This window comes from Petromyzon marinus, unplaced genomic scaffold (genome assembly GCF_048934315.1).
Source record: "Petromyzon marinus isolate PM22_M1 ecotype Great Lakes invasive population unplaced genomic scaffold, UKy_Petmar_22M1.pri1.0 PM_G_Scaffold_24, whole genome shotgun sequence".
In the NCBI taxonomy this organism is placed as follows: domain Eukaryota; kingdom Metazoa; phylum Chordata; class Hyperoartia; order Petromyzontiformes; family Petromyzontidae; genus Petromyzon; species Petromyzon marinus.
The window spans coordinates 380,814-395,648 of record NW_027422806.1 but is presented as its reverse complement, the minus strand read 5'-3'; the positions used below and the strand labels follow the sequence as shown (position 1 = coordinate 395,648).

The following is a 14,835-nucleotide window of genomic DNA, read 5'->3' as shown; positions in this document are numbered from 1 at the left end:
CAACATCATGCTAATCTCCCAGTTACATGCTAATTCCTCACATTAACATCCTGCTAATCTCCCAGTTACATGCTAATTCCTCACATCAACATCATGCTAATCCAACACATTAACTTAGCTACTTCAATGCTAAATCCTTCTGTTGATATGTAAACTCTGACTTTAACATAGCTACTTCCGTGACCAGTCACATGCTGATCCCTCACACTAACATCATGCTAATCTCCCAGTTACATGCTAATTTCTGACTTTAACATCCTGCTAATCCAACACATTAACACAGCTACATCAATGCTAAATCCTTATGTTGATATGTAAACTCGGACTTTAACATAGCTACTTCCGTGACCAGTCACATGCTGATCCCTCACGTTAACATTCTGCTAATCTCCCAGTTACATGCTAATTCCTCACATCAACATCATGCTAATCTCACAGTTACATGCTAATTCCTCACATTAACATCCTGCTAATCTCCCAGTTACATGCTAATTCCTCACATCAACATCATGCTAGTCTCCCAGTTACATGCTAATTCCTCACATTAACATCATGCTAATCCAACACATTAACTTAGCTACTTCAATGCTAAATCCTTCTGTTGATATGTAAACTCCTTCGTCAAGGGGCTCTGCTCCTCCCACCCAGCTTAAAAGACGCTGCCAAGCTTAGCAGTGTTCACTCGAGCGCCGTCTTCCCGACAGTTCTGTTCCTTCACCTGAGGAAGGCTACTTGTGTTGTGGCCGAAACGTCGTGATAATTTTATTTTATGTTTTATTTTTATTATTTTATTTCCATTCTACGTGGTGGTGACTTTACCGAAAGAACCAAGAATATGAATCCCTGCAGTCACGAAAGCTTTAAATGGAAATTTAAACTGTACTGTATTTGTTTTGCTTTACAGATACCACAACAGTCAGAGATGTTCTACGCAATGCAGCGCCTTCTCCTTAGTAGCTCCCAACGTCTGAAATTCACAAACTTGAAAACTCGCTAATAACTTAATTGGGGGAAACACGAAGCAATTGTCGCCCCCTACTGCAAAACAATTGCAGACCCCCTTCTAAACGTGAACACTGCGGGGCAGTGTCCTTCACTGCAAGGCCGGCGGGCCACGAGCGGCCCCTGGTGGCCTCTTGTGCGGCCCCTGACAATACCCAGATCTGAAATCACCTCCCCATCGTCGTCGTCGTCGTCGTCCTCGTGTGCTGCTGTCAAACCCAGCGGTGTTAAAACGTGTGGCGGCCCTCACGCTGTACCGTGTCTTATCGGCGGACGTGCCCCACCCCCCCCGACCCGCCCTCGCCCTCCGCCACCTCTGAAAATGAGTGAAGAACACCACCGTGGTGCTTTCCTGCGTCAACCAGCGTAGTACGTGACAATAGCGACGCAACGATAATTAACATCTTCTTTGGTTCTTTCGGTAAAGTCACCATCACGTAGATTGAGAATAAAATAATAAATTGATAAAATGACACGATAAAATTCTCACGACATTTCGGGCCACGACACAAGCGGCCTTCATCAGGTGAAGGGACGAGAATGTCTGGAGGACAGCGCTGGAGCGCTGAGGCAGTCTCGTCCCTTCACCTGATGAAGGCCGCTTGTGTTGTGGCCGAAACGTCGTGAGAATTTTATCGTGTTATTTAATTTTATTAATTTATTATTTAATACAATTAATCCTTGCAGTCACGAACGCTTTAAATCGATGATTAATGTCTCGGCACGCGCCACGTTCCGTGTTGTAAAAGTTCACCACTTGCCTCTGGCTGGCTGCTGCTGTCAACTCTTCGTTTGCCTTCTCCAGGTTTTGCACAATCACGTTCAGGTCCCGACGTTCGTGCTGCAGCTTGTCGCACGACAGCCGCTGCCCCGCGGTGCTTGCGGTGAACTCTCGCTCCTTCTCCGCAAAACTTCTCTCCGCGTTTTGCATCCCAGCCTGCATTCAGACCGTACAATGATGAAATCGATGAGGCGGGTGACCCGCTGCATTTGTTCAGATACAGTGAAAAAAGCTTGAGACTTTTCCAAAAAGGCTAAGAGAAAACCATTCCTTATTCTTGATTCTTTCGGTAAAGTCGCCACGTAGAAGGGAAACTATAAAATGATTAAAATATCAAACAATTAAATTCTCACGACGTTTCGACGGCAACACAAGCAATCATCATCAGGTGTGAAAACCACAGCAAGAACATTTGGAATAAGTGGCGGTGAAAAATGTTTCTTGCTGTGGTGTTCACACCTGATGACGATTGCTTGAGTTGCCGTCGAAACGTCGTGAGAATTTTATTGTTGTATATTTTTATTATTTTATTGTTTCCTTTCTACGTGGCGACTTTACCCGAAAGAACCAAGAATATGAATCCCTGCAGTGACCAAAGCTTTAAATCAAAAAGAAAACCATTCCGTAAAAAATATCCAGTTAAGGAATGCAGACAATATTAGCGATGTAATAAATATGAACGGATACATATTCTTAGCTCTTTCGGTAAAGTCACGTTGAAGGGAAACAATAAAAATAATAAAATATATATAAAACAATAAAAATTCTCACGACGTTTCGACCATAACACAAACGGTCATCATCAGGTGTGTCGGTTTGCATTAATGTATTTATTTTTAAAACACCGTTTAAACACCGTTTAAAAATAAATTAATTAATGCAAACCGACACACCTGATGACGACCGTTTGTGTTATGGTCGAAACGTCGTGAGAATTTTTATTGTTTTAAATATATTTTATTATTTTGTTTCCCTTCAACGTGGTGACTTTACCGAAAGAGCTAAGAATATGAATCGCTGCAGTCACGAAAGCTTTAAATAAAAAAAATGAACGGATAGGTCACCTGCAGCGTGCTTTCAATTTCCCGACGGCGATTTACTTCGAGTTTCAGGGTACCACTTTCTTTCTGCATTTGCTCAAGCCGTGCTTGAAAGTTGCCTGTTAATTCACGCAAAACAAATGAAATCGGGATCGACTTTCACGGTCGGGACGTGCAGACATTTGCCCACCGCGCACACGCACAAACACATCCGGGCTCGTTGGCAATAAAAAGCGGGCAACTTGAAGTGTGCTCTCACGCTCTGTTTCTTCGAGTCGAGCGCAGCTTTCAATGGAATCTTGCAGCTTTTGCGAGGCCATTTTGAGCTCTTCATTTTTTAACTCCAACAGCTCGGACATTTCTTTGGCCTAAGAGCGAAAAGACGGAACTCTCTGTTTGCTAACTACTGAACGACAAAGATAATAATACGACTTTACGCACGGATCTATGAAATGACCTACTGCTGGGCAAGGCGAGTTTTCTGGTTTGAAAGTCATCATTGAAGTCAGATAAGTTGTGTTTACCAGACTGAAATGAACTTGAGAAATCAAGACAAAGAGGTCGAAATGTGCAGATCCCATATATTTCGTTGAACAAATGCGTTTAGGGCACTGAATACATTCTAAAGTGGAAATAATTCACATTTTAAGCATTATATTGTTATACAGACGTTTGTAAATTGTAAAAGCAATGTATGAACACTGTACACAATGGCAATAGTAGGCGTTAAAGGCAATAGTTTGGGATAGGAACATTAATATATCAGTTTTTATTTGAAGGTGATCTTGATCTTCAAAGGATATTTTATGATTGAGACAGGCATGCCTTTAGGAGCTGCATTTCTTACATTTGAAATCAACAAAAATTAATGAGCCTGAATTATAACAGACCCTTGGGGTTTGAGCTATATATATACACACTGGTTTGTAAAAGGTAATGCATGGTCATTTAATCCAATTTTTTTTTTATCCCAACGTGCATTTAAAATGTGAGCAAAAGCGATCAGCTCGTGGATTCGCCCGAACCTGGCTTTCTTTAATCGTCAACTTGTTTACAAAGTCCCACCGCGCTCTTTCCATTTCTTCCACAGCTGCTTCCACTGCGTACGACACACGCGTCATGCATTTAAAATGTGAGCAAAAGCGATGAGCTCATGAATTCGCGCGAACCTGGCTTTCTTTAATCGTCAACTTGTTTACAAAGTCCCACCGCGCTCTCCCCGTCGCTTCCACGGCTGCTTCCACTGCGTACGACACACGCGCGTCGCACGTTCGACAAAGTGGCTGAGCGCGTCAATATTCATCCAGTAAAAACCACAACGGTCATTGATCATCATCGACAGTGCTCTGCGTATCACTGAGCAGCCGTGCATTGCGTCACCCGGCACGAGACTCACCTTTGCCCAACGCAATATTCTTGTCATTTTGAGACTTTAAATTCAATTCGCTGAAAGTCACCGCAAACGTCTTTAAGAGAGGATGACAGCGGGGATCCAGCATTAATGTTAAATGTGCACGTGCGTACGTTTATACCGTTACACGTTTCTCAAGAAATACAATTAAATGAAAACAAAATTTAAAAAGCATCACACATTTTACCTTCAGTTCTGCTTTCAGCGACGAATGAACAGCTTCCACTTCTTCTTGTTCTGTTTCAGCTGCCATTATCACCGTGCGGACGTGACCCACGTGAGTCAACGACAAGCAAGTTTAATCACTAAACGTGTTACACCGTCAACGTCCATTATCACCGTACGCACGTGACCCACGTGAGTCAACGACAATCAAGTTTAATCACTAAACGTGTTACACCGTCAATGTCATTATCACCGTACGCATGTGACCCACGTGAGTCAACGACAATCAAGTTTAATCACTAAACGTGTTACACCGTCAACGTCCATTATCACCGTACGCACGTGACCCACGTGAGTCAACGACAAGCAAGTTTAATCACTAAACGTGTAACACCGGCAACGTCCAATGGTCGGCGAATGTTGAGAATGTACCTCTGGTTAATGTTTGTTGCACTGAAGAGGACTGGCCCTTCAGATCGTCACACATCTGCCTGGTGGCACGGATCCTTACGGACACGGGCACATTGCAAGGACGGCGGGTCAGAAAACCTTCGTAGGAACGTATCCGCCATTTTAAGGCAAAGCGCATTGCAGATGAAGATATTCTTGGTTCTTTCGGTGAAGTCACGTAGAAGGGAAACAACAAAATAAAAACTCACCGTGATTTTGTTGTTTTCTGTGACTTTACAGAAATAACCAAAGAACGTGAATTCCTGCAGTCGCGAAAGTTTTTAAAATGAAAATGCAGAGAGGATGTTGGTGTCATCAACAAGTCGCTTGTTTGTTCTGCCGGCGTGACCTCTGACCTCCACCCAGTAGTCCACTCAGGGGCGGAGCAACAGGGGGGGATGGGGGGGGTCAGCCCCCCCCCCTGAAAATTTGGGGAAGTCGGCAATCGGGATAACCGGATATCCGGCTGCTGCAAAATGCCGCAGGCTGCCACCTTGTGATGCCACCTTGTGTGCTGCCCTGCAGGCTGTCACCTTGTGCTGCCCTGCAGGCTGCCACCTCGTGTGCTGCCCTGCAGGCTACCACCTTGTGTGCTGCCCTGCAGGCTACCACCCCGTGTGCTGCCCTGCAGGCTACCACCTTGTGATGTCACCTTGTGCTGCCCTGCAGACTGCCACCTTGTGCTGCTGCCCTGCCAGCTGCCACCTTGTGATGTCACCTTGTGTGCTGCCACCTCGTGCTGCCCTGCAGGCTGCCACCTTGTGCTGCCCTGCAGGCTGCCACCTTGTGTGCTGCCCTGCAGGCTGTCACCTTGTGCTGCCCTGCAGGCTACCACCTTGTGCTGCCACCTTGTGATGTCACCTTGTGATGTCACCTCGTGCTGCCCTGCAGGCTGCCACCTTGTGTGCTGCCCTGCAGGCTGCCACCTTGCGTGCTGCCCTGCAGGCTGCTTGAGCGGCAGCCTTGCGAACTTATCGAACTTACTGGCCACGTCGGCGGCTCCGACCTATTAATAAACTCCGCAGCTCAAATCCAATAATTAGTTTTATACATTTGTGGTGCCCATTGGAAAACACAAACACACTGAGATATCTCAGAATGTTGAAGTCAGCAACCCCCCCAAAGTCAAAATCCTGGCTCCTCGCCCCTGAGTCCACCGGACATCTCTGAAATCTACCGGACATTTGTTACAAAAAAAAGAGCTTCATTGCTCTTCGGGTTTCTCCAGTAAGTTTAGGAACCTAAACAGAGGACAAAGATGAAATTCGAGGGAAATGAATAACTTCTTACTTCTCCATTAAATCTCCTTTGATGTCAATCACGTCTTGAAGTTGCGCGCTGAGGTGTACATTTTCAAGCTGAAAGGAAACACGACACACACACTTCGCTGAGGTGACGCATACCGCTTCAACACAGTTGTCTGATAATTGTTATCTGACACACAGCACTGATAATGACGTTCGGGTTTCATAAAGCATCGTCAATCATGCAGACAAAGCGATCGCTGAGGAACCACAGACACAAATCTTATTGCTGTCCAGTTGAAGCTACAAACAGATTAGAAACACCTTTAAATTATTGTCTTGGCAAACCAAGTGTTTCTCTATTTTAGTTAACAATGACGAATGATGAGTGGACACAATTACCAATCATAATGATGACTATGGGGAATCCACAAAAACAACCTAATCGTGATTATAACCAGACGAAATTAATGAGTCTGAAACAATATGCAAATGTAGCAACGTTATTTGAGATGCCACTGCATCTCCCATTGAGCACGGTTGGCTACGTACGGTGTGAAAGAAGTTCAACATACACACACGTAGCACGGTTGGCTACGTACTGTGTGAAAGATGTTCAACATACACACACATAGCACGGTTGGCTACGTACGGTGTGAAAGAAGTTCAACAAACACACACACAGCACGGTTGGCTACGTACGGTGTGAAAGATGTTCCACATACACACACGTAGCACGGTTGGCTACGTACGGTGTGAAAGATGTTCAACATACACACACACATAGCACGGTTGGCTACGTACGGTGTGAAAGAAGTTCAACATACACACACGTAGCACGGTTGGCTACGTACGGTGTGAAAGAAGTTCAACATACACACACATAGCACAGGTGGCTACGTACGGTGTGAAAGAAGTTCAACAAACACACACATAGCACGGTTGGCTAAGTACGGTGTATAAAGAAGTTCAACATACACACACACGTAGCACGGTTGGCTACGTACGGTGTGAAAGAAGTTCAACATACACACACGTAGCACGGTTGGCTACGTACGGTGTGAAAGATGTTCAACATACACACACATAGCACGGTTGGCTACGTACGGTGTGAAAGAAGTTCAACATACACACACACACATAGCACGGTTGGCTACGTACGGTGTGAAAGAAGTTCAACATACACACACATAGCACGGTTGGCTACGTACGGTGTGAAAGATGTTCAACATACACACACGTAGCACGGTTGGCTACGTACGGTGTGAAAGAAGTTCAACATACACACACGTAGCATGGTTGGCTACGCACGGTGTGAAAGATGTTCAACATACACACACGTAGCACGGTTGGCTACGTACGGTGTGAAAGATGTTCAATATACACACACAGCACGGTTGGCTACGTACGGTGTGAAAGAAGTTCAACATACACACAGTGCACTGAGGAAAACCAAACCTGATCATTGGCTACGTGTCTACGTCAAAAGATTGATGAAGTTTACCGATTAGCTGACAATAAATGTTTGGGTTTGGAGAAATGAGGAGCCACTCACACCAACATTGAATGAAAGCGTTTCACTGCTTTAGTCGACAAGACTAAGAGATTTATTTTTGGTTCTTTCGGTAAAGTCACCACGTAGAAGGGAAACAATAAAGTAATAAAAATATAAAACAATATAATTCTCACGACGTTTCGATGGCAACACAAGCAATCATCGTCAGGTGTGAAAACCACAGCAAGAAAATTTTAAAAAAGTGGCGGTGACATTTTTTTCTTGCGGTGGTTTTCACACCTGATGATGATCGCTTGCGTTGCAGTCGAAACGTCGTGAGAATTTTATTGTTTTAAATTTTTATTATTTTATTTTTTCCCTTCTACGTGGCGACTTTACCGAAAGAATCAAGAAGAAGACGAAGAAGAGATTTGAAGTTTACGTCACTGCAGGAATCCATAATCTTTGGTTCATTCGGTAAAGTCACCACCACGTAGAAGGGAAACAATAAAATAATAAAAAATATCAAACAATAAAAGTCTCACGACGTTTCGACTGCAACACAAGCAATCATCATCAGGTGTGAAAACCACAGCAAGAATTTTTTTTTAAAGAGCGGCGGTGAAAATTGTTTTCTTGCTGTGGTTTTCACACCTGACGATGATCGCTTGCGTTGCAGTCGAAACGTCATGATAATTTGATCGTTTTAAATTTTTATTATTTTATTGATTCCCTTCTACGTGGCGGTGACTTTACCGAAAGAACCAAGAATATGAATCCCTGCAGTCACGAAATATTTAAATAAAAATTTAATAAGACTAAGAGATTTGAAGTTTTTCGTCACCGCAGGAATCCACAGTCTTTGCTTTCATTCAAGTAAAGTCGCGTAGCGCGTATAAAAATACAACACAAAATAATAAATCAAATCACGACGTTTCCATCGCGACACCACAGGCGGCGGTCGTCCTCAGGCGAAAATAAAAATTAAACCTCTTGCTGCTGCTGTTGTTGTTGTTGTTGTGACAGGACTCTCTCGCTGGTTCAGCAGTTCCACTGCAGGGATTACTTTTTTTACCGCCCTAGGACAAAGCGCTTGAGGTGTTGCGATCGAAACGTCGTGGACATTTTATCATCTTTATACCTACCACGTGACTTTACCGAAGTAACCAAAGATTAAAGGCCAAGAGAATGACCGCGCGCAATGCACAAATACTCCGCGGAAACTCGACAAGTCGTCGGCCCGCAAACCAACTCAGCCATTCGCTTGTTTCTCTAAATAGCAGTAACACTAAATCACTCATATTACGGGAATACAAACGCTTTATTTTTTTAAACGCAGCTACGAGGTTTTTTTTTAGGGGGGGCGCATTTAGACCCGAGGGTTAAGGTCGTTTTTCCTCACCTAATTTTTAAATATCACGAGTTTAATTTAATAATAATAATGACGTACATTGTAATTACTCTCCGGATCAGCCTGCGTCACAACCCCGCGACCACCCGGAGGAGCATGGAGGACCACCGGTGGTACGGGGGAGGGAGGGAGGGTGACCACACTGTGAGAAGCACTGCTTTAGAGAAATAAGACCACTTACTGCTGCTGCTGTTGCCCACCTGTGTTACTCACAGCCCTGAGGACCACCCGGAGGAGCGTGGTGGACCACCGGTGATACCGGGGGTGAGTGACCACACTGAGAAGCACTGCTTTAGAGAAATGAGACCACTTACTGCTGCTGCTACCCACCTGTGTTTGTCGAGTTGATTTCTGCAGAGCGTCGGCCGTCTCCTGGGCCATTCTGACAGCTTCCTCCTTTTTGCTGAGCTCAGAGTGAACTCTGACCTTCCACATGTTCAACTTGTTCATTTCACAGCGCAAAGAATTGTACGTCCTTGACACGTGATCTTTATTCTGCGAAGAAAAAAAAACAACCAAACACAACACACGGCATGAGGAGCGTGTGTCAGCAGCTTCCCAAGCCGTAGTGTCGTGAACACATCAAGATTTTCCGCTGCCCGATGACCGATCATTCGCGATAAACGTTCTTGGGTTGGCTCGCGTAAGTGTGTGTCGTTACCCTCCACCACCCGACCCAGCCAGTGAGGTTTGTCACGTAAACAAAACGCGCCAGTGAATTACTACTTCGGCCCACCGGTGTGTCGGAGAGTAAATCCACAACATTTACACATTCATACTTTACGCGATATAACCCAAAAAACATTTATTATACGAATATAATTGGTCGTGAAAGCCTACGTGTTGAACTGATTATTATTACTCCATTTCAACCGAAAACTCGATCAAGTCATGTACAAGCACAAATACACGGTTTTTTTATTTTTTAAATTAACTTTCCCTTAAAACGTCTTTGCCAAGTGCTGTGAACGTAAAAATGTTTAAGGCGCAGATCTGAAATTGTTTGATCGTAATCACTGCTGGCAAAAGGGCCTCCACTAGAGGGCGCTCAGTAGAGGCTGAACTCTTCCACGCTGTTCAAGACGTCTTGGAAGAGAAACCCTCACTAGGGGCTGAACTCTTCCACGCTGGGGAGACGTCTTGGTAGAGAAACCCTCACTAGGGGCTGAACTCTTCCACGCTGTTCAAGACGTCTTGGAAGAGAAACCCTCCCTAGGGGCTGAACTCTTCCACGCTGGGGAGACGTCTTGGTAGAGAAACCCTCACTAGGGGCTGAACTCTTCCACGCTGTTCAAGACGTCTTGGAAGAGAAACCCTCCCTAGGGGCTGAACTCTTCCACGCTGTTCAAGACGTCTTGGTAGAGAAACCCTCACTAGGGGCTGAACTCTTCCACGCTGTTCAAGACGTCTTGGAAGAGAAACCCTCACTAAGGGCTGAACTCTTCCACGCAGTTCAAGACGTCTTCGTAGAGAAACCCTCACTAGGGGCTGAACTCTTCCACGCTGTTCAAGACGTCTTAAAGGAAGAGAAACCCTCACTAGGGGCTGAACTCTTCCACGCTGTTCAAGACGTCTTGGTTAGAGAAACCCTGACTAGGGGCTGAACTCTTCCATGCTGTTCAAGACGTCTTGGTAGAGAAACCCTCACTAGGGGCTGAACTCTTCCACGCTGTTCAAGACGTCTTGGAAGAGAAACCCTCACTAGGGGCTGAACTCTTCCACGCTGTTCAAGACGTCTTGGTAGAGAAACCCTCACTAGGGGCTGAACTCTTCCACGCTGGGGAGACGTCTTGGAAGAGAAACCCTCACTAGGGGCTGAACTCTTCCACGCTGTTCAAGACGTCTTGGAAGAGAAACCCTCACTAGGGGCTGAACTCTTCCACGCTGTTCAAGACGTTTTGGTAGAGAAACCCTCACTAGGGGCTGAACTCTTCCACGCTGTTCAAGACGTCTTGGTAGAGGAACCCTCACTAGGGGCTGAACTCTTCCACGCTGTTCAAGACGTCTTGGTAGAGAAACCCTCACTAGGGGCTGAACTCTTCCACGCTGTTCAAGACGTCTTGGAAGTGAAACCCTCACTAGGGGCTGAACTCTTCCACGCCGTTCAAGACGTCTTGGTAGAGGAACCCTCACTAGGGGCTGAACTCTTCCACGCTGTTCAAGACGTCTTGGTAGAGAAACCCTCACTAGGGGCTGAACTCTTCCACGCTGTTCAAGACATCTTGGAAGAGAAACCCTCACTAGGGGCTGAACTCTTCCACGCTGTTCAAGACGTCTTGGAAGAGAAACCCTCACTAGGGGCTGAACTCTTCCACGCTGTTCAAGACCTCTTGGTAGAGAAACCCTCACTAGGGGCTGAACTCTTCCACGCTGTTCAAGACGTCTTGGTAGAGGAACCCTCACTAGTGGCTGAACTCTTCCACGCTGTTCAAGACGTCTTGGTAGAGGAACCCTCACTAGGGGCTGAACTCTTCCACGCTGTTCAAGACGTCTTGGAAGAGAAACCCTCACTAGGGGCTGAACTCTTCCACGCTGTTCAAGATGTCTTGGTAGAGAAACCCTCACTAGAGACTGAACTCTTCCACGCTGTTCAAGATGTCTTGGTAGAGAAGCCCTCACTAGGGGCTGAACTCTTCCACGCTGTTCAAGACGTCTTGGAAGAGAAACCCTCACTAGGGGCTGAACTCTTCCACGCTGTTCAAGACGTCTTCGTAGAGAAACCCTCACTAGGGGCTGAACTCTTCCACGCTGTTCAAGACGTCTTGGAAGAGAAACCCTCACTAGGGGCTGAACTCTTCCACGCTGTTCAAGACGTCTTAAAGGAAGAGAAACCCTCACTAGGGGCTGAACTCATCCACGCTGTTCAAGACGTCTTGGTAGAGGAACCCTCACTAGGGGCTGAACTCTTCCACGCCGTTCAAGACGTCTTGGTAGAGAAACCCTCACTAGGGGCTGAACTCTTCCACGCTGTTCAAGACGCCTTGGAAGTGAAACCCTCACTAGGGGCTGAACTCTTCCACGCCGTTCAAGACGTCTTGGTAGAGGAACCCTCACTAGGGGCTGAACTCTTCCACGCTGTTCAAGACGTCTTGGTAGAGAAACCTTCACTAGGGGCTGAACTCTTCCACGCTGTTCAAGACATCTTGGAAGAGAAACCCTCACTAGGGGCTGAACTCTTCCACGCTGTTCAAGACGTCTTGGAAGAGAAACCCTCACTAGGGGCTGAACTCTTCCACGCTGTTCAAGACGTCTTGGTAGAGAAACCCTCACTAGGGGCTGAACTCTTCCACGCTGTTCAAGACGTCTTGGTAGAGGAACCCTCACTAGGGGCTGAACTCTTCCACGCTGTTCAAGACGTCTTGGAAGAGAAACCCTCACTAGGGGCTGAACTCTTCCACGCTGTTCAAGATGTCTTGGTAGAGAAACCCTCACTAGGGGCTGAACTCTTCCACGCTGTTCAAGACGTCTTGGAAGAGAAACCCTCACTAGGGGCTGAACTCTTCCACGCTGTTCAAGACGTCTTAAAGGAAGAGAAACCCTCACTAGGGGCTGAACTCTTCCACGCTGTTCAAGACGTCTTGGTAGAGGAACCCTCACTAGGGGCTGAACTCTTCCATGCCGTTCAAGACGTCTTGGTAGAGAAACCCTCACTAGGGGCTGAACTCTTCCACGCTGTTCAAGACGTCTTGGAAGTGAAACCCTCACTAGGGGCTGAACTCTTCCACGCCGTTCAAGACGTCTTGGTAGAGGAACCCTCACTAGGGGCTGAACTCTTCCACGCTGTTCAAGACGTCTTGGTAGAGAAACCCTCACTAGGGGATGAACTCTTCCACGCTGTTCAAGACATCTTGGAAGAGAAACCCTCACTAGGGGCTAAACTCTTCCACGCTGTTCAAGACGTCGTGGAAGAGAAACCCTCACTAAGGGCTAAACTCTTCCACGCTGTTCAAGACGTCTTGGAAGAGAAACCCTCACTAGGGGCTGAACTCTTCCACGCTGTTCAAGACGTCTTGGAAGAGAAACCCTCACTAGGGGCTGAACTCTTCCACGCTGTTCAAGACGTCTTGGTAGAGGAACCCTCACTAGGGGCTGAACTCTTCCACGCCGTTCAAGACGTCTTGGTAGAGAAACCCTCACTAGGGGCTGAACTCTTCCACGCTGTTCAAGACGTCTTGGAAGTGAAACCCTCACTAGGGGCTGAACTCTTCCACGCCGTTCAAGACGTCTTGGTAGAGGAACCCTCACTAGGGGCTGAACTCTTCCACGCTGTTCAAGACGTCTTGGTAGAGAAACCCTCACTAGGGGCTGAACTCTTCCACGCTGTTCAAGACATCTTGGAAGAGAAACCCTCACTAGGGGCTGAACTCTTCCACGCTGTTCAAGACGTCTTGGAAGAGAAACCCTCACTAGGGGCTGAACTCTTCCACGCTGTTCAAGACCTCTTGGTAGAGAAACCCTCACTAGGGGCTGAACTCTTCCACGCTGTTCAAGACGTCTTGGTAGAGGAACCCTCACTAGTGGCTGAACTCTTCCACGCTGTTCAAGACGTCTTGGTAGAGGAACCCTCACTAGGGGCTGAACTCTTCCACGCTGTTCAAGACGTCTTGGAAGAGAAACCCTCACTAGGGGCTGAACTCTTCCACGCTGTTCAAGATGTCTTGGTAGAGAAACCCTCACTAGAGACTGAACTCTTCCACGCTGTTCAAGATGTCTTGGTAGAGAAGCCCTCACTAGGGGCTGAACTCTTCCACGCTGTTCAAGACGTCTTGGAAGAGAAACCCTCACTAGGGGCTGAACTCTTCCACGCTGTTCAAGACGTCTTCGTAGAGAAACCCTCACTAGGGGCTGAACTCTTCCACGCTGTTCAAGACGTCTTGGAAGAGAAACCCTCACTAGGGGCTGAACTCTTCCACGCTGTTCAAGACGTCTTAAAGGAAGAGAAACCCTCACTAGGGGCTGAACTCTTCCACGCTGTTCAAGACGTCTTGGTAGAGGAACCCTCACTAGGGGCTGAACTCTTCCACGCCGTTCAAGACGTCTTGGTAGAGAAACCCTCACTAGGGGCTGAACTCTTCCACGCTGTTCAAGACGCCTTGGAAGTGAAACCCTCACTAGGGGCTGAACTCTTCCACGCCGTTCAAGACGTCTTGGTAGAGGAACCCTCACTAGGGGCTGAACTCTTCCACGCTGTTCAAGACGTCTTGGTAGAGAAACCTTCACTAGGGGCTGAACTCTTCCACGCTGTTCAAGACATCTTGGAAGAGAAACCCTCACTAGGGGCTGAACTCTTCCACGCTGTTCAAGACGTCTTGGAAGAGAAACCCTCACTAGGGGCTGAACTCTTCCACGCTGTTCAAGACGTCTTGGTAGAGAAACCCTCACTAGGGGCTGAACTCTTCCACGCTGTTCAAGACGTCTTGGTAGAGGAACCCTCACTAGGGGCTGAACTCTTCCACGCTGTTCAAGACGTCTTGGAAGAGAAACCCTCACTAGGGGCTGAACTCTTCCACGCTGTTCAAGATGTCTTGGTAGAGAAACCCTCACTAGGGGCTGAACTCTTCCACGCTGTTCAAGACGTCTTGGAAGAGAAACCCTCACTAGGGGCTGAACTCTTCCACGCTGTTCAAGACGTCTTAAAGGAAGAGAAACCCTCACTAGGGGCTGAACTCTTCCACGCTGTTCAAGACGTCTTGGTAGAGGAACCCTCACTAGGGGCTGAACTCTTCCACGCCGTTCAAGACGTCTTGGTAGAGAAACCCTCACTAGGGGCTGAACTCTTCCACGCTGTTCAAGACGTCTTGGAAGTGAAACCCTCACTAGGGGCTGAACTCTTCCA

At 46.9% G+C, this 14,835-nt stretch overlaps 1 protein-coding gene across 5 annotated transcripts in view; it reads right to left on the bottom strand.

The window, feature by feature from the left end:
* Positions 1-14,835, bottom strand: part of LOC116937470 (uncharacterized) — a 33,488-nt gene that overhangs the window by 5,139 nt on the left and 13,514 nt on the right. For 4 of the 5 annotated variants that reach the window (XM_032944579.2, XM_076060806.1, XM_032944575.2 and 1 more), the window contains 9 exons: positions 9,330-9,494; positions 6,140-6,207; positions 4,832-4,905; positions 4,422-4,480; positions 4,220-4,289; positions 3,849-3,922; positions 3,083-3,191; positions 2,848-2,942; positions 1,764-1,939 (listed from right to left, as the gene is read on the bottom strand). In XM_032944579.2, the coding sequence (XP_032800470.1) occupies positions 1,764-1,939; positions 2,848-2,942; positions 3,083-3,191; positions 3,849-3,922; positions 4,220-4,289; positions 4,422-4,480; positions 4,832-4,905; positions 6,140-6,207; positions 9,330-9,494 (890 nt within the window). Of the gene's footprint in view, positions 1-1,763; positions 1,940-2,847; positions 2,943-3,082; positions 3,192-3,848; positions 3,923-3,992; positions 4,067-4,219; positions 4,290-4,421; positions 4,481-4,831; positions 4,906-6,139; positions 6,208-9,329; positions 9,495-14,835 lie in introns of all 5 variants that reach the window. The other variant, XM_032944577.2, reaches the window with a different exon arrangement.